The sequence below is a fragment of the Madurella fahalii genome (assembly GCF_045866475.1).
Source record: "Madurella fahalii IFM 68171 DNA, scaffold_6, whole genome shotgun sequence".
Lineage (NCBI taxonomy): Eukaryota > Fungi > Ascomycota > Sordariomycetes > Sordariales > Madurella > Madurella fahalii.
In genome coordinates this window covers 549,336-567,483 of record NW_027263976.1, presented here as the reverse complement: position 1 = coordinate 567,483, position 18,148 = coordinate 549,336, and the positions used below count along the sequence as shown (strand labels likewise).

The 18,148-nt window shown below is 51.4% G+C and overlaps 4 protein-coding genes across 4 annotated transcripts; 2 read left to right on the top strand and 2 right to left on the bottom strand.

The window, feature by feature from the left end:
- Positions 1–459: 459 nt before the first annotated feature.
- Positions 460–3,070, bottom strand: MFIFM68171_10208 (uncharacterized protein; the record flags this gene model as incomplete). The annotated part of the gene is made up of 2 exons (XM_071065627.1): positions 460–2,342; positions 2,407–3,070. The coding sequence occupies 2 exons, from the start codon at positions 3,068–3,070 to the stop codon at positions 460–462; spliced, it is 2,547 nt and encodes an 848-aa protein (XP_070921728.1).
- A 2,428-nt stretch (positions 3,071–5,498) lies between these two features.
- On the bottom strand, positions 5,499–5,936 carry MFIFM68171_10207 (uncharacterized protein; the record flags this gene model as incomplete). The annotated part of the gene is made up of 1 exon (XM_071065626.1): positions 5,499–5,936. The coding sequence occupies one exon, from the start codon at positions 5,934–5,936 to the stop codon at positions 5,499–5,501; it is 438 nt and encodes a 145-aa protein (XP_070921727.1).
- A 275-nt stretch (positions 5,937–6,211) lies between these two features.
- On the top strand, positions 6,212–9,200 carry MFIFM68171_10206 (Zn(2)-C6 fungal-type domain-containing protein; the record flags this gene model as incomplete). The annotated part of the gene is made up of 3 exons (XM_071065625.1): positions 6,212–6,535; positions 6,633–7,243; positions 7,340–9,200. The coding sequence occupies 3 exons, from the start codon at positions 6,212–6,214 to the stop codon at positions 9,198–9,200; spliced, it is 2,796 nt and encodes a 931-aa protein (XP_070921726.1).
- Positions 9,201–12,772: 3,572 nt separating this feature from the next.
- MFIFM68171_10205 (Peptidase S8/S53 domain-containing protein) lies at positions 12,773–14,273 on the top strand (the record flags this gene model as incomplete). Its single annotated transcript, XM_071065624.1, has 2 exons — positions 12,773–13,411; positions 13,467–14,273. 2 exons carry the CDS (start codon positions 12,773–12,775, stop codon positions 14,271–14,273), a joined length of 1,446 nt encoding a protein of 481 aa, XP_070921725.1.
- Between the last annotated feature and the right edge of the window lie 3,875 nt (positions 14,274–18,148).

Here is an 18,148-nt window from a genome sequence, read left to right as displayed (position 1 = left end):
AACGATAGAACTGGGCGAGGTAGGGGTTTTATGAGATAAATCTAGGCACAGAAAATCTCCATTTTCATACCTCGCCCACGTGACGTTATTTACTCTGGCTCAGACTCTTTTTTTTTTTTTTTTTTTTTTTTTTTTTTTTTTTTTGCTAAACCTTATGTTTCAACTACTAGGCATGGCTGTTATAGAGTATTTCTGCCTTTGAGCAATGTTATATTATACGATACATAACCCTCTATCAAGCTGAAAAAGAAATAAGAAGAAGAAAGGGACGGATATATAAGTATGGGCTAAAGTTATTATTGGTTGATCTCTGTATAAGTGTGACTTTTGAAACCACTTAGTTGAATCTGAGGGTTATATGCTATATAGTGACTTTATGTTAACTAGTAGGAGAGTATGCTTCTAATTGAGAGGCTTACCCTAGTTTGGTTTGGACTGGCTACGTACCACTTCCCCTATTTATCGTAATGTCACCCTCGTAAGCCTACCCTCCTTAAACTCCTCGCCACGCATCAAACCATGCACTAATACTGCCCCAACCAATGAAAACACCCATTTTTCTCCTTCGCTGCGAAGCAGCAGAGGTGCCCTGACGCCCGGCACTAAATATACCTGGTCACCATCTTTCGTCTCCAACGGCCCCGAGCCAGCGAACCCGTTGGGCATAACAAACAAACATCTCCCCTCGTCCACCAACCTGTTCACCACCTTTATAATATAATTGAGAATAGTGGCGTCACCTTTTATCCCGTCCAGAATCTTCTGCGTCCAAATGCTAACCAAAGCAGCGGCATGATCTCGGCCCTGAAATCCAGCTTCACGGACGAACTGGTCTATGGCTGCGGCATAGTGTCTGTTGATGATGTCAAGAAATCGCTGGTGCACAATGAACTCGTCTCGTAACTCAGTAAAGTCATACGGCGCCGCCCACGGCTTGCGTTCCACCGTGACCTCCCTCCATCTATGAACTTTGCTTCCTGTAGGTTTCAACTTCTGGTAGTGTGTCGGTCTTCGCGGCGGAAACTTGCCTTCGAGGATGGCGAACGATGAACTGGCGGGGTGTTGGTACGCAACTAGATACTGCGTCTGGTCTCCTCTTGGAAAGGCCATATGTATCCACATGACGAGCTGATGGAGGGCGGAGACTAGTTGACTACGGCTTCGGTTATCGGTAATAGTAGTGAAGCGGAAGATTGGGCCGATAATTCCAAAACATTGACCTTCGACGGCCATGTTTATACCGGAAATGATCGGGGGCCGGAAGGGTCTCGAAGAAGCAGCGTATATGTCGTGCAGCTCATTTCGATAGCGATCCACCAGCCAGGTGTTGGACTCGGCTGAATTCCAGTTCGCAAGCCAGGAAGGCCAGCCGCACTCCCTGCTCTTGGATCCGCCGCTCATGATTAGAGTGACAAAAGCCGGTTCCCAAGCGATAAGATCTCGGAGCATGTTCTTGAAAACCTCGCTCGCAGGCTGTGAGTAGTCCGGCGGTGATGGAGAGGCCCCGCTCGCCTTCAGGACTCCTGAAAGTGCGAATGCTTTGTCCATAGGGTTTGAGCTTATGCGTTCACGAAGGGCCGTCCAAATGGCGGGCACGAAGATATTCTTGAATTCGCGGCGGTGCTCAGCAGCGTCGGCACAGCTTCGTTCCAGCCACGTCTGTAGCCTCCCAGTCAAGACGAAATCTAGAAACGTTCTGGAAAAGAAATAGATGTTGAACGAAAGGAGTATCGCGGGTATACCGAATAGTACAGAAATAAGCCCACCAATCGCCATAGCAAGATCAGGATCGTTGCGGTTGGAAATCATTACAATTAGATAGATGGGGCTGTACAACGCCCAGTAACCGAGTTGTGCGAAAGCCACGCAGATCCAGTAGGTTGTCGCCCAAAACAAAGAGTTGTTTCTATGTCTGATGGAGTGTCTGACGAGCTCCCCAAATGATGGTGCAAGTTGCAGTCCTTCCACATTGCTGGTATCCGGGGCCGAGCGGCGAGAGCGACGTGGAACCCCGAGCCAGATGTCAACAAGAGAGCGCCAAGGGGCCAACACAACAGTTAAGGCTGTTGATATGTCAGGTTGGTAAACAGCACTGACGATGTCCTCCCACGGGATGAGGTTGTGGCCGCAGAGAAAGACTGGATTCTCGGACAGAACGAGTTCTTGGAAAGTCCAAGCTCTGAAGACCCAAGGTGAACAGAAAAACTGCAAGAGCCAAACTAGCTCTTCTCCCTCCGTGTGTAGACTCATATAAGGGTTCTGGAAATCCTCGATTTTGTCGATGAACCACGATGGGCATCTCTGATCCAAGAGCAAGAGGATACGCCCAGAACAAAGCCGAGCTTGGAGAAGGTTTCAGCATCCCTGTGCGATTTATGATAGACTTGAATTTGGTGTGATGCTTACCGAAAATATCGCTCCATTTCCTCCATTCAAGTCTGTACCACTCGCGCATACGGTCATTCCCCTGGGAGGCAGCGACGTATGCCAGCGGCAACCTTCTCGATATGCTAGCTCGTGATTTCAAGCATTTGACGGCAAAGTCAAGCCCCTGGCTGCTCTCTCCAAGCCAAATGTAGCCGACCTGAGCCATGCTGTATATTTCTTCCATTAGCGGAATCTGGGTCTCCTTATCGCGGCCATCATCCTGGTCGATGCAAACAGCATCAACCCAGATTGTAACGGCGCCGACGTGTCGGCGGATACGCCTGAGAGCATGGTGTAAGTTTTCGGTAACCTCAAGGTCGACACGTTCCGGGCTGACGACGGTCAGCCAGAACCGTGGAGTATTAGGTTCGGGCGTAGCGCCCCAGACATAGGACAATGACGTGAACTCGGGCCGGTCGGCAAGATGCGCAACACGGAGGCGACCCGTTAGTGGGGCTTCATCCCGTCCTGGCGGAGCGGCTTGGAGGTCCAAAAGTCGGATTGTGAATGAGCCGGAGGGGATGGTAAGCTGCGAGTAGAGTTGTTGGCGAGATGTGGAATTGGTGTCGTATGATAATCGGCTGCTGCCCCGCTGAGTGGACATCAGAGGTGCTCGCTCTGATGTATTGTCACTGTGCGCCATGTCTGTTATCAGACCGAGCGGCCACGTCGGAAAGGCAGACTGACTACAGAGACAGGAGGGGTAGGTCCGAATGCGGCAACTGTTTTTACCCTCAGCTCCCAGCTGGTGATTGAGGTATGGGAACGTGTGGGGTGTTGGCTTTGGTGTTCCTACTGTGAGAAGAAAAGACTCTGGACCTGAGAGCAAAATCGAGATTACCGGAGCTTGAAAAGTGGAAATATCAGGCAGCTACAGTTCGCACCCTCTCCTAACAATTTTAGCCTTGGCAGCAGGGGTCATGCGACAGCCAATCAGAATATAAGAAATACCTTTACTTACTCATAGGATTTATCAACTCTCAGGTGCTGCACCGACATAAAAGTTATATCATTATAACGTAATCCATAAGCGAGCCGTACACTCAAGCGAGTCATACAGTCCCCATCACAATGCATCCTCCTTGCACCCAATATCAATTTTTTCTATAACCTAATAACGTATATTATAAGCGAGCTGACCATATAAGCGAGCTAACCTCTTTCCACTACCTCACCACTACTATCCTCAATTACAACACCACCACTAGGAAATAACAATAACTAAACCAGAAATAGATAAATCGGACGATTCTCCAGCCTCCTGACATGTACGTGTCGGAAACACGGCACCTCTGAATCTTGGGAAATGACAGTTGAGGATTTTGTGTGTCTTGATTTTGATTGTCTTTTTTTGTGTCTCCATCTGTGCTGGAGAGCTTGCTCCTTTTATAGACGAGATACCCGTATAGGATAACGTCTGTTCAGTGGCACAGTCAGCTGCCAGCCTGCTTTAGCTGACTAGAGTACATGGGTTTGACTCCTGCACTAGATCCTGTGATCCTGATCCTTTGGACTAGCACCTGATCCTTTTGACAATATTTAATCACTATCATCAGTTATCATAGCACTCCCTGATAGCAGACCATCGAGTTATAACTTGGCACCTCAGTCACCTCTAGAGCTTAGAGTTCAACCAACTTCTCTGTTCCCTTCAAGCATATCCACCATACGCTCAAGCTCACAGACCACATTCTGGTATATAGCCGTTTGCAACCCCCTGGTGTTAAGATCTGCCCCAAACCCAAAATCACAGTAAAGACACCTCGCTGTAAGCCGATCGTAGTTTGGCCCCATCCGAGACGGCCTCGCTGCCGTCTTGCGCACTTGGACCACATCGCTGGGTCTCGGGAGACAGTCCCATCTGCCTACGTGGAGGAGGGCAACTCCGAGACTGTACAACGTGACGTTTCGAATGCCATAGAGTAACAGCGCGTCGTCATCTGCCGGCGGAGACAGCATGTTGGCCAAGGAGGTCTGCAGCGCTATTGCCTCAGCCTTGGCTGTGAGTTTGCTGTCGATGTGGAGGGTTTCCAGGGATACCGAGAGTTCTTTGTCGATGTCGAAATATGACAGATCAGGAAGACCCCAGCTTCGACGCCACCACTGTGTTGAGTGGTATTGGAGAACAGCCTGGGAAAGGCGGAGAGCGAGTCGAAGTTGGCCATTGATGGAGATGTCGAGCACCTTTTCCGGCTGGACTACGGACGCGAGACTTGAGGGAGGGCGAGGGAAAGATTGGATGGCTATGCTTTCCCTGTCGTTGTGGGCCATAAGGTGGTGAGTCAGGTGGTTCTGTGACTTGAGATATCCAATTGGGCTCTCCTGATGAAGACTCTGCAAATTCTTGCTCTGTTGGAAGAGGTGGTGGCACATATCCGCTGTATCACTCAGGTCGTGAGCGATTGTCGGCTTCGGGTACTCTTCCTGGTAATCAAGATTACTTGTTTGTGACGTATGACTAGAAGCCTGACCTGGTGATTCTGTAAATCTCACTTTGCGCGCTTTTGCTGGCCTTTCTAGGCTGCTGCAATCGGATTCTGGGTCTCTCGGGGGTAGTAGAGCAGTGCCTGCCCATAAAGTGTCCTCAGATCTTATCCTTAGGAGTAGTAAACTACTGTAAATCAAGTTATTAGTATAACTGGGTTTAGAGGCCTTATATCATTGAACATACCGCTGCTTCACAGTACCGGCTAGAGCCTCATACTCCAAACCCACCCGGAAATCGATACAGGTTTTGGAAGTGTCGGATTGTAAGAACCACCTAGCAGTGTGTGCCATATGCTTGCCAGTCGAGTCAAGACATGACCAACTAGCTGAGAGTGAGTTGAAGAACGATGTAGAGTATTTAGCTACCTGGTCGTAGGTCTGGGGTAGAGTCTTCCTTCGGATGGATATTGGACTGCAGGGCCTTTGAAAAGCCTTTGCTGTTTTCCGAAGTCTACGAAACTCGCTGATTGTCTCGTTCAGATGTCCCATAGCCTCTTCCATTGATGACTTCCTCATCGCCAGACTAAAGGCGTTACTGGCGCGACTAGCCCGCGAGTAGAGCTAGGCAGTCTCTTTGATCAGCTTCATCCTCGAGGACGTTGATACGTCATGAAATGGAGATATACCTTGCCACGGCCGGCCTCTTCGGTATCCAGCCGCCCAAAAAGGCTCTCAATATCTGCGATGTGATTGCCAATGCGTTCAGTGGCTTCTTTGGCTTCGATGTACTTCTGTCCCATATGTTGCTGGATTTTCTGCTCCACAATTCCTGCTGTCCACTCCGCATGCGAGAAGTCACGGAGCATCCTGGCGGCGAGAAGATATCCAATGCCGGCGTCCTGGAGAAGGAGCTGCGACTCGTCGCGGAACACCGAGATTTGCGTCTTGAACCTCGTGCGAAAGCGGCTGATCTCGCCCTCGAAGTCGCGAATTAACTTGAACTTCTCCTTTAATCGTCTCGAACCCTTGAACGCAGCGAGGCACAGCGGCGCGACACCCAAGGTGATTGATAGGGGGTCCATACTGCTGTTGAGGCCTAACAGGATGCAACCAGGGATGGAGAGGATGGGCGTGGGTTTGGGAAGGAACGTGTATCACACCTTTTGGGAGGGGCTTGGTGGGTGGCCTAGCTGCATCTGCAGCACAGCCACATCAACCCCGCTCGTTTTTGTTATGCGATTGCTGCTCGTCTCAGCAGCTGGACAGCCAGAGCCTGATCTCTTCTCTCTCGTTCGTTGTCGCCCACCCGTCAACTCCCCATCAGAATTTGGCGCAGCGACCACGCAACATTGATCGCATGAGTCAAGGAACGACGAATAGCGAGGTGGACTTGAGCAGGCAATGGCAGGAGTTCGTGCTGAACAGCGGGGAGCCTCCATGGCCTAAGGACACCAATCGCCGACTTGCTGGCAACCTCAGTGCGGCCGCTTCCAGTCTCTGGCGCTCCATTCTTGGACGCTGCCAAAATCAGCTTCCAGAGCTGGTGCTTCGCAGAATTCGGCGTGAATACGGGCACTATCAGCTGTGGTGTGACGGCTACGGTGTCTTATCAGGGGAGCTCGACAATGTCCTCGCTGGATCCAAGCGCCTTCGGCTCTCAACATACCGACTGCTAGTGGATGTATGCCTGGCTTTAGTCGGCAGTATGTTTGCTCCGCCATCTTTTTGTTGGATACACCTAACACCTGATAGTTGCTGTCGCATTCTCTGGCCCGCAGCCTCTCGCGCCAGTGAAGGCGCCCGGACTCTGGACACGGGCCAGGGAGCTGTCAAGCATCGCCATTTGTGAGGTCCAGGAAGGAGACGATAGCGACTCAGACACATGCTCAAATATCGACCCTCTCGAGGTAAATAGCTCCTCCACAATTGAGAGCTTCGTGGAGGACCTAGCGACAAGCATTCAGTGTTTGGTGGACCTCAGTCCTTGTTTCGATGAGCCAGTTCTTGACGAAACGCTTGACGAGATGCTCGTGCTACCGTCTGACGCCGTATGGGACCCGGCTCCTCACCTGGCAGCTGGTATCTCACAACGCTACCAAAGCGCCGACGACAACTACGCAGGCATTTTAGGCCTGGAAAATTGGGAAAGACTCCAGCGGCCCCACCAAACGAGGGTGGGAAACCTTCAACAGCTTGAGCAGGTGATGCTGAAGAGGGGGGAACCAGGATCTGCTGTAGCATCTAAAAACCACAACTCGGGGATCGGAACGTCAATCGCTAGTTCCGCCACCGGCTCTACCACCGCAAGTAATGACACGGGCGATGCGCAGAAACCGCAACGCGCAAGAACTAGTAAACCCAAGGTCAAGACTGGGTGTAATAACTGCAAGTAAGGCGCACCCGTTATTTTCGAGGCTTTTTCCGCGAGGGGGGATGAGACAGGGAATGGGACAGGGGGAGCTCGGTGCTGATTATTGTTTTATAGGCAAAGGAGAATCAAGTGCGACGAGAAGCGGCCGTCGTGCGTTAACTGCATCCGGTCCAAGAGGATATGCTCCGGCTATCCCCCGTCGCCCTGGAGCGCGAGGCCGATCAAAGAAGTCCAGATCGCCATGTTTGCCCTGCCACCTAGACGGATCCAGCAGTACCAGCAGCGCAACACGCTTCCATCAATAACTAGTCCTCCGGCCACCGTTGGTTGGTTGCATAAGCCATCGACGACTCTTCCATTCGACTCCCAGGAGGGCCTTTACTTTCAGTTATTCCAGGAGCAGACGGCGAGCTCGCTCTCTGGTTTCTTCGACTCAGCCTTCTGGACTCGCTTAGTTTTGCAGGAGTGCCACTCTGAGGGATCTATCCGCCATACTGTGGTAGCTCTGGGAGCTTTATATAAGACGCTTGAGAGGTCGACCGAATCACCGCTAGGGTCACTGACAGAGGAGCAGGATCCGGCTGACGGCGCTTCACGGCATTGGGAGATGGCGGTAAAGCAATACTCTCGCGCCTGCCAGGAACCTATATGCGCTTTATCCGACTCCAGGTCTTATAGGACGAGGCTGATGGCGAATATGCTGCTCGCATGCTTTAACTCGTTTATCGGTGACTACAGGCAAGCTATCGTTTATATCCAAACCGGACTCCGGCTACTCGAGCAGTTGCGTACTGAGAGAAGACGGGCCTTCCTTCCCAGGCCTGAGGAACCGGTTGAGGCGGAGCTCGTCCAGATGCTCACTCGTCTTGCGATCCAGGCCAAGTTATATGATATAGCCTTCCACTTCCCCCAGCCGTGGGTCGTGCGGCTGACGGCGCCATCAAATCAGGGTCAGTACCCCAGCCCGCCGGTGTCCGACGCCTCGTCACCGATATCCGTCAGCAAGGACCCTATCCCGGACCGGTTCTCGTCCGTCATGGAGGCGCGTGTGGCCTGGGACAAGCTCTGCGAGCGCATTTTCCGCTTCACTGAGACCATGTCCGCCTATGCCCAGAACGGTGTCATGGGCGTGCTGCCTACCTCGCTGCTGCATTACGGCGTCTCGTTCAAGACGGACATCAAGGCCTGGTCCCTGGCCTTTGACCACATCCTTGCCTCACGAACCGCGTCCGGGCTGAGCAGCCAGGAGAAGGCGTGCATCGCTGTGTTGAAGATGTATCAGATAATGAGTTACATCTTGTTCCTGGTGACTTTTAGTTCCAGCGAAATGGACATCGACAAGTATACGGCAGACTTTAATGTCATTGTCGACCTCGCGCTCGAGGTGGTCGGTAACGAGGAGCGCCGAGCTGCTTTGAATCGCTGCCCAGACCCGCGCCTCTGCCACCACCGCGGTCGCCACGACTTGGGTGCCTCCTTTGAGGGTCTTAACTTCACCGTTCGGCACATAATGCCAAGTTTCAGCGCCGACTTGGGCATTGTACCGCCGCTTTTTTTTGTTGCTACTAAGTGTCGCAACCACGACACCCGCTGGAAAGCTATCCAGCTGCTTAAGAGCAGCCCGCGACGCGAGGGCATGTGGGATAGCGAGCTCACGGCCCGCATCGCCGTGTTGATTGCTGATATTGAGGAGTCTGGCGATCCTGTGATTAGTCTAGACGGAGTTTTCGCCACCAATATCCAGAACGCCGGCCGGCCATCCCCGGGGAGGCCGGCCAGCCCAGCACCATCAGCATCAACCGGCACTAGCCTCCGAACATCACAACAAAAGACTATACCTGAGGAAAGGCGCGTTATAGTGCGTGCCGCGGAGTTTGACCTGCGCAAACGGACTGCTGTAGTGCAACTTGGGTCGCGGGGGTTACTGGCAGGTACCCTAGACCTGAAGACGAGAGTAACGAGGATTACTTGGTAACATCACTTTTGTAATTCTATGACTGACTGGAATTTTAATTGTTTTGAGCCAGTTTCCATTTTGGTTGGCTTTTATTCCCTGATACACCTGAACTGCAACACTACTAACAATTTAGTAAAATGGAGCTTATTACCTGACAGGTACCTCTATCAAGGCGGGTGCTACCTACAGGTTTCCATTTAGGTCCTCACTGCTAATTGAGAGCCTGCCCACTTCTTACCCTCATCTCTGAGCGCTAACCCCCGATATGGTAGGCGGGCTGGCGGCCGACCTAAGACTGACAACTCATCGAGATTAAGATGTATTTCCTGAGGCCAAATACAGAACAATATCACAGCGCTCAGAAATATATCACAAATAGCTATTCATAAAAAGGTTATCAGTGCGCCTTGCTATGAAGTAGCGTATGTATGCATCGTGCAGCCCGGACAATGACCAACACTCTAAGGCGGCAAGTGCTATGATATATCGGTACTGGTACACTTTCTAAGCTAGTTTATTATGCACTGGTATGTTGATACGGGATGCATCTGTAAGATAGAAATGTAGTAGGTAGGTAAGGAGAATAGTGGCATGTGAGCTATGGAAGCATAGACTACTTGCAGCCCCTGAAAGTGGGAGAGATCCGTGGCGAGCGTCGCCACGAGGACGAGCCGCAGCAGGCGGGAGTGCCGATTTCGGGCGTCGTGGAAGTGTGACCTACTGTCTGTAGCGACGGGCAATCTCGCCCACTACAAACTATACTCCTTAGCTAGGGAACCTGCATATCGCTCCTCAATTCGACTACTTTAACTATCGGGTATACAAGTCGCTAAGTTCGTCTGGCTACACCAATAAGACCTACTTTATACAATCTATAGTGAAGGTGGAGATTAGTACCCAGTTAGAAATGTGATGGTTAGTAAGGGGCTTTGGAAAGTAGGAGAAGAAAGATGTCGCGCTGGAAATCGCACTTGTGGAGCTCAGCTCCTGACCACCGAGCTCAGCAGCTCATCACGTGAACTCACCCAGGCCATTTTCTTTTATATTTAAGCCAGTCCTTCAGTCTCCTACTGCAGTAGATAGATCCTCAGAGACTTCAACCTTTCTATGTACTTCCTATGACCTCTGCTGAGCTCCTGTGTGCGTGGTAACAACTGCAATACCCCTAAAGTCCGATACGATCTAGACCAGGATGGGAGATACGGAAAAGTCTACAAAGTCTCGGAACAGCTCAGCGATCGGACTGAAGCAGGCCCACCCGGAGCGGCGGCTATCCTGGCTGTCCGGCTCGGTCACAGCTATACGAGAATGAGGCAATTCGGAGACGATGTCTGATCTACCGGTATAAACTCTACTCTCTCTATGTAGGTTTAAATAATCGACAACCTACAGAATTGAGGTACAAGGATCTGTCACCGTAACTCTTTGCCACGGATCCGGAGGATCGTATCCCCAACCAGAACGTTGCTACACCGCGAACTGTACATCGTCCAATTTTTCTACGTAGGGGACAACGCCGACCCGCCATATAACCACGGTCCTGTTCGCAGACACAGACCCTGTAAGGCGGAGGTCTTGCTTGAATACATCGTTGCCATTCTCGAGTCCATAGACATGCAGGGCAGTACCGGGCAGGCCGAGGAAATGATCCGGGAGTCTCTCGGTCGCGATAACGCCTAGCTCTTTCTATACGAGCCGAGGGCTTGGCTCTGGAGCACTCTCAATTCATTGAGCAAATCGGGCCGCGTTGTCCAGGATCGGGACGGGAAAGTTATGCATCGGGTATCGCAAGAGCCGAGGAAGGGAATTAGGAAGGAGGATGCCCATCCAGGGCGGCCAGCACCGCTCCAACACCAGCCCTTGACCATCTCGACCCGTAACGGAATCAATAACCAAGCAAATCAAACTTCTTTTATGCCATACATCTTAATTGCTTAACATCCATTTTGCGTGATGTTGCGATGGGTAATGCACCCTCCGCTCGTTTCCAGCGCCTATTCATGAGTCAGCACTACACGTAATGTGATACGTGGACCCCGTCCTTAGTCAGGCAGCCCGCTTCACTCCGCCTGGCCTCCGAAGCATCAATGCTCAGTTCCACCTAGGCAAAGCCTAGTTTCCATCGATTAGGTATATATCATACATTCTTAAACCCTCTTCGGACCAAAGACCGATGGACATTCACGCCTATTTCGCACTGCCCCGTCATCGTCGTCCGGGGTACGATGGGCCTACTCAGAAACACCAGAGGAAATCCCCAGGGGCAACGGCTGTCTTGTATGGAAGGCATGAAATATCGACAAAGATGGGTGGGGAAAAGGCTTGAGTGTCCGCCTGATAAAGGGTGTTTCCGAGTCCCTTCACTCTACACACAAGGAGTGGGCTGCCTACACGCAATGGGCACGAGACTGTGCCCAAGCGGTGTCGCGAAGAGGCCGAGTCTGGTTCCAGCGGATCTCCTGCAGACGAGCCAAGAGTCATGATTCGATGTGAATCGTTTGGCCGGGCGGGGGGCGAGCAGGGGAATGGGAGGCGTTATCTGTTACATTGCCGCCTTGGCGGAGGCGAAGTCACAATCTGACTTAAGCCAGCGAGGTTATGTAAAAAATAACCGGCTAATGGGCCTAGAGCTAGCAGTAGACGACAGCACATATGCAGAGAGTTGCGATTCAAGGGCCCACTGTCATTCCCGATGGTCGAGACAACCAAGTGGGTTTATAGCCATAGCTGTAAACTTAGGAATATTCATTTCATCCGAAGCCGGCAGCAAAAGTCGGAATAAGAGTGTTCCTCTGCCTGTCACTGACATTCCAAGTTCCGTGTCGCAGGTCAAAGGCATACCGAAGGTGAACGTGTGACTCGTGCCGCGGGGTTTAGTGGAGACCGCTTTGAAAGAGAGAGTCTTTTCAGATCGTTACCACAAAGCATCTCAATAGACCGTGGCCTACTTCTCTACATTCAGAGCACAACCTAAGCTACTTCCGAGAACGTAATGCAGATCAAGAAATCGAAGGAGGGGGGAAAGGAGGAAGAGAAATGAGAGGAAAGGGAAGTCAAGGACAAGACAAAAAAGGGCCGAGCCAAAACCCTGTCGCCGTCATCAATAAAATCCTACGGCCTTCCCGAACAGGAATATCGCCCGTGTTACTTGTCAAAGAGCTTTAGGCACCGAGATTAGGTGCAGCCTTACAGACTCCATTGTAGGCTCCCCTTCCTCCTTTTGGGACCTCCTGTAGCTAAGAGTAGTAGGTGGTATTTTCAGGGCTCTGCTTCGTAAAATCCGCGTCAAGCCTCGTGCTAGTCTTGCTTACGAGCCATATATACGGAGTAATAGCTGAGAAGAGACCAGTACCCTGTCAGGTGCGAGAAGCGCTGTGACCATTAGCTAATCTGACAATTTCTCGTGTAGAATGGATTATTATACACATCGTGAGGGGTTTGACTGAGGGTTGCGACCGGAGGCCAACAATGTCCGGGCGGCGCGAATTGTATATATACCCCATAGTATACTACGGTTCTCGCTACTCGCCTGCTCATCGTGTGGCTAACTTAGACTCATCCCCCAAGCTACCACGCTGACGACAGTGAAGATGAGGATCGTTCAAGCTGTTTTCCATAATGCGCTCAGTCTTATATTTCTGTGGCCTTCTCTCGGCGACGCCCAGTCGCAGCAGCAGTCTAGGATTGCGTTGAAGCTAAGTACGGCAGCGTACGAGAGGCAACAGGCCGACCCTAACTTCATCGCAACCCTGATCCAGAATGTACAATCCAATGGTTTTGCTGATTCGGTTATACCAACTGTCTCCGCCAGCCCGCTCATCGAACCTCAGCGCGCAGCCGAGCTCGGCTCGAGGCTTGTACGCAGGACAACATTGGGTGCTCGCTCCCAGGTACCCGTCTTAGAAGCGTGGTATCAGGTTCAAGTTGTGTTTAACGGGGAAAATCAGGCCCGGGACGAGGAGCCAAGGCTAGCCCTGCCGCAGACTATCCTCGAGCTTCTCCATGGACTCTATAGACTCCCGGAGGTGGAGAGTGTCCAAGCGCTTCATCCTGGCCCTCCGCCTACGGTTAACCCCAGCGATGATCCCCGGAGTGGAAACCAAGGATACCTAAACGCTGCGCCGCAGGGCATCAATGCGCGCTACGCCTGGGGATTTCCGGGTGGGGATGGTACCGGCGTAACCATTGTAGATATGGAACAGGGCTGGAATCTTAACCACGAGGACCTAGTAGGTCAGGCCACACTCGGGGGCGCAGCTGGAGCTAATATACAACTGGCAATAGGCAGCGGCCAACATTACCTTCATCTCGGGAATAAACGCCGCTTTCTTTGGACATGGCACATCTGTTATAGGAGAGATGCTGATGGTGGACAACCAGCTTGGTGGAGTCGGTATCGTCCCTGCTGCCAGAGGAAGAGTCGTCTCGCAGCACCGGGACGACGGGTCGTACAATACGCCGGCCGCTATTCTCGACGCTGCCGCCTATATGAGTTTCGGAGATATCCTTCTGCTTGAAGCACAGGAATATGACCCCGTCAGCGGCTTCTATTTTTGGCCGGTCGAGGTCGCTGATGCCAACTACGAGGCCATCCGGATAGCAACTGATCTCGGCATCGTGGTTGTCGAGGCGGGTTGCAATGGTGGCTACGACCTCGACGCCTATGTCGACCTCTCGGGACAGTCCATCTTTGACCGCTCCAGCACCGGCTACCGTGAGTCCGGTGCCACCATGGTAGGCGCTTCTAGCTCCTCAGTCCCTCATACTCGATTATATTTCTCCAACTACGGCTCTCGTATAGATATATATGCATGGGGAGAGGCTATCGACACTGCCAACACCGACGACCTCTCGGGGACAGAGAGCACATATACGACCGGGTTCGGCGGCACATCCGGTGCATCGCCGATGGTCGTTGGCGCAGCAGCCATCATCCAGGGCGTCTTAGACGCAACTATCGGCTCTAAGGCGTCCCCGTTGGAGGTGCGGGAAGTCTTGGCCACCGGCGGAACCCCAAGCGCCGACCCTGCCTCCGATCGCATCGGCGTAATGCCTAATCTCCAAGCCATCGTCGACAGCTTGGTTGGCTAAGTGACCACCTCACGCTCCGGCCTATCCATGCCCGATCACGTCGGTAACGCGGTGGGATAGTGGGTGGGAAGCATGGTTTGGGCCAGTGTGATCAATTTAGTGTAATGAGCTTCGATGGCCTTGAGGATTTTCCTTTCCTCCAGGGGGCCGAATTCCTTCCTTGTTACGTCGCGGTGGTCTTACAAGATGGGATGAAATAGGTAGGCGAGCTGTACCTAGCCAACTACACACTTCGATCCTTATTAGGCTACCTTTTCAGGATATATAGCCCTAATGTTAAGCCATTGCTCGCAGGCTTGTAGCCTTCGTAACGGATATCCAGTTCACTGATAAGGCTTCAATTCAGCCGATAGCTAGGCGGCTAGCGAATAGGGGTGTCTTCCACAATGTGATCCTGTAACACACGACCTCGGGCGCCGTACTCGCCAGCCCGGACATCATAATCCACGAACAGACGATTACCAGGTCCGAAAACACCCTGCGCACGCACGGCGGCAATGGAAAACAACCCCGCTCTCTCTGAACCGGCCCAAGCTGGTCGCCATCACTCCATTTGCTTCCGCCTCTCCAACAACGGTAAGGCCGCAGCATCCTCAATCAACGTCGCCGTGTAATTGTCTGAGCCGGCTACATTATCAGTGGAAAACCTCTTTCCTTTGGCTCACAAGCTTGCAACGCTAGTATCAACTGCAAATCCCATGCACTCTGCTTCGTCTCTGCTGCCTTCTACTAGTTTCTATGCTACTAAGTTGTCTGTAAGCTCCGAGTGCAACTGTGGTTTAATTGTCTGCTGGAATCTTGCTCACGGCCACCAAACGGGGCAGAGCTCATCGTTGCACTGGAAGGTTCGCTGTTAGAGAGATCGCGGCACCATCTCGACACCCCTGCTTATACAAATAAAGCTGTATTTGGATACATATTATTCAACCCAAGCAACGTAAACACATCGCAATAAACACGGTATGCCCATTCTCGCGGGCTCCTACCTCTCGACCTTCTCTCCTGCCGCCAGCAAGCATATAGCGACGTATTCTCGTTTGCGTCCGCGTATGTTCTACCCTTGCTCTTGTTCTGGTGTGCCAGGCACTTCTGTCAGATAAAATACAGGTTTAGCATTCTACGACTAACAATCGTGGAGCTCCTCACCTTTGGGGTGTTTGGTGTAGTTGGTAGTTTGCGACAACTTCATCTCGTTCCTGTAGATCTAGCTGCGCTGCCGGGGAACCGTTATAGAACATCAGGTGCTAAACCAGCAAATTACACGAACCGTCGTACTACAGCTCTTCCCCGGCTTGGCGTCTATAGCAATAGACTTCGAGAAGTACCCGTTATAGCTTTCGGGATAACTTACCTAGGTATAAAGCAGGAATATATTACTAAGTTTTTAAACGTATCTTTGAGTTCAATCCTAGTATCGTATATCTTACTCTAGACCCGTTCTAAGCTTGCTTGCACTCTACCTCTTCGCTCTTTATCTCTCTCACCCCTACCGCCTTCACTATAGCTAGCCAAAGCTTCTAACTCTTACCTAGCCTACCCGACCTACCGATCCTACCTGTAATTTCAACGAATGTGGCTATAGGATTTTAAGAAAATTATATTACCTTACAACAGCTTTATCTGCCTTCGGAGTCAACATCACTCTCTTTATTAAAACTCTCTGGGTCGAGTTTATATACGAGTCCGAGGATAACATACTACGTAATTTCAATACCAAGCTCCTAGAAGAAATCCGGTTCCGACTATAGAACGTCGAAAGCTTATTTCGGGGCCGCTTTCTTATATACCCCTCTATTAATTCTATATCGCCCTTGTAGGACCATTCGGAGTACTCATCGCTGACTCCATCTACTAACTCCATAGCCTCTGTATCGTCTACTCGGTTGCTAGCTGTCGGAAAGCACGGCACCTCTGAATCTTGGGAAATGACAGTTGAGGATTTTATGTGTGTTGTTTTGATTGTCTTGATTGTATCTGTCTGTCCCTCGAGAACTTGCTCCTTCTATACACGAGGTATACGTACAAGATGACGTTTCCACAGTGGCGCAGCCGGCTGCCAGTCTGCTAAGTGGAGTACATGTGACTAGCCCCTACACTAGATCCTGTAACAGATCCTGTCTCGGATTCTATGGCAGATTCTGTGGCAGCTGATCCTTTTGACACACCCCCTCAGATTCAGCCCGTCAAGAGCTTAAATCTGGACTTCTCTCTTGCAGACTGGGTATCTGCGTCAGTCCTAGCTGCTTGATGAATCTTTGGTGTAAGGGGTAGTTAAGAGCTTTGGTTAACCCGTCTGCTATCATCTTAGCTGAGGGCGTGTATTCCACCTTGATTTTCTTGCTTGCCACTTCCTGGCGCAACCAGTGGTTGTGAATATCCACGAGCCGTAGCCGGGTCTGGAGCGTAGCTATTTCAGCTGTGACAAGCCGTATAGTTTGCTGATTGTCACATTGAATCTTGATGTGATGATCGTCCAGTTTGACTAACAGTCGGCCAGTAGTCGGCTTACGAAGAGAGACTCTTTGGCGGCTTGTGCTAAGGCCAGTAGTTCAGCCTCTGTAGTAGATGTAGTGACGGTTTCTTGCTTGTTAGCCCTCCAACCCACAAGCCCACCAAACAACTTCATCGTATATGCCTGAGAGCTCTTTCGATCAAGGCTGTTGTCGGCGAAGGAGGCGTCGCTAGCAACAACGTAGTCGTCGCCACCCCCTAATTGCAGGGCCAGCTTGCGTGTGTGATGTAGGTAGTGGAGGACTTGGTCCGCAGCCTTGTGATGCTTAGGGACAGGGTTGGTATTGAACCTAACTAGCCGTGACACTGCAAAAGCTATGTCGGGCCTCGTGATCATAGCGGCGTATAGGATAGATCCAGTCTTCCGCTGATAACTGGTAATTGACGAGTGCTCTGCTTTACCATCGTATGGCAACAATTCGGCCGTAGCCATTGGGATCTTGGCCGTTGGGCTCGTTGTAGTGAAGTGGGGAATAGTGCGCTGGCGGATAGCACTCTGAGACAACTCCGGGACTTCGGGTCCGGCGGTGTAGGTCCGGGGTATCGGGTTCCCGGCCCTCCGGGCTGGATCAGGTGATCGGACTGAGGACCCACTTTTTTTCTGTATTTAAGACTGTCCTGACTGTCGGCCTTGACAGTCAAGGACAGTCAAGATCAACAGTTTAACCAATTCTTTCTTTCGATTTGCTTACTCCATTGGGAGCTGTCTTTGCGGCCTCCCTCTGATCAGAGGGAGTCCTACCTGTCTTTGTTGCTACTTTGGTCCAAGCCACGTTGCTGGGAATCCTGGTTTGTTGTCGGGTTTCTCAGTCGTTGTCCCTCCCCTTGTTTTGTTATCTTGTTGTTTTGTTGATGGAGTGGATGTGTGTTTTCCGCTCCATTTCAGTAGCCAGGTTGACAATCTTGTCAAGGTAAGCCGTTTGCGACAGCCAGATCAATCCTTTAGATCGATCCCTTATAACTTCGATACCCAGGAACCATCGTAAGTCATCCCCGCCTGTAAGCTGGTATTTTCGTTGCAGCAGGTTGATCAGTGTCTGGGCAACGGCTGCCTTTTCTTTCTTATAACCCAAGACAATATCGTCGACGTAGAAGAAAATCAGGATTCCGTCCTTAATTAGGATATAGGGCTCGTGTGGGGGACGAGGGTGGGCATTTCGGGCAAGTGAAGGGCAATGCCCGGGGAACAACCAACCTCAGGCAACAAATGAGGTCGAGGGGCAGGTTGAGGTTCTCTGCGGTCTACCCAATTGGGGAGACCAACGCAGCGACAGGGCCTTCGTTCGCAGACCAATATCTGCCCTGTATCTGTCCCCTGCCTTTAGACACTTTGAAATGTATTGACAGTCCGTAGGAAGGGAGTG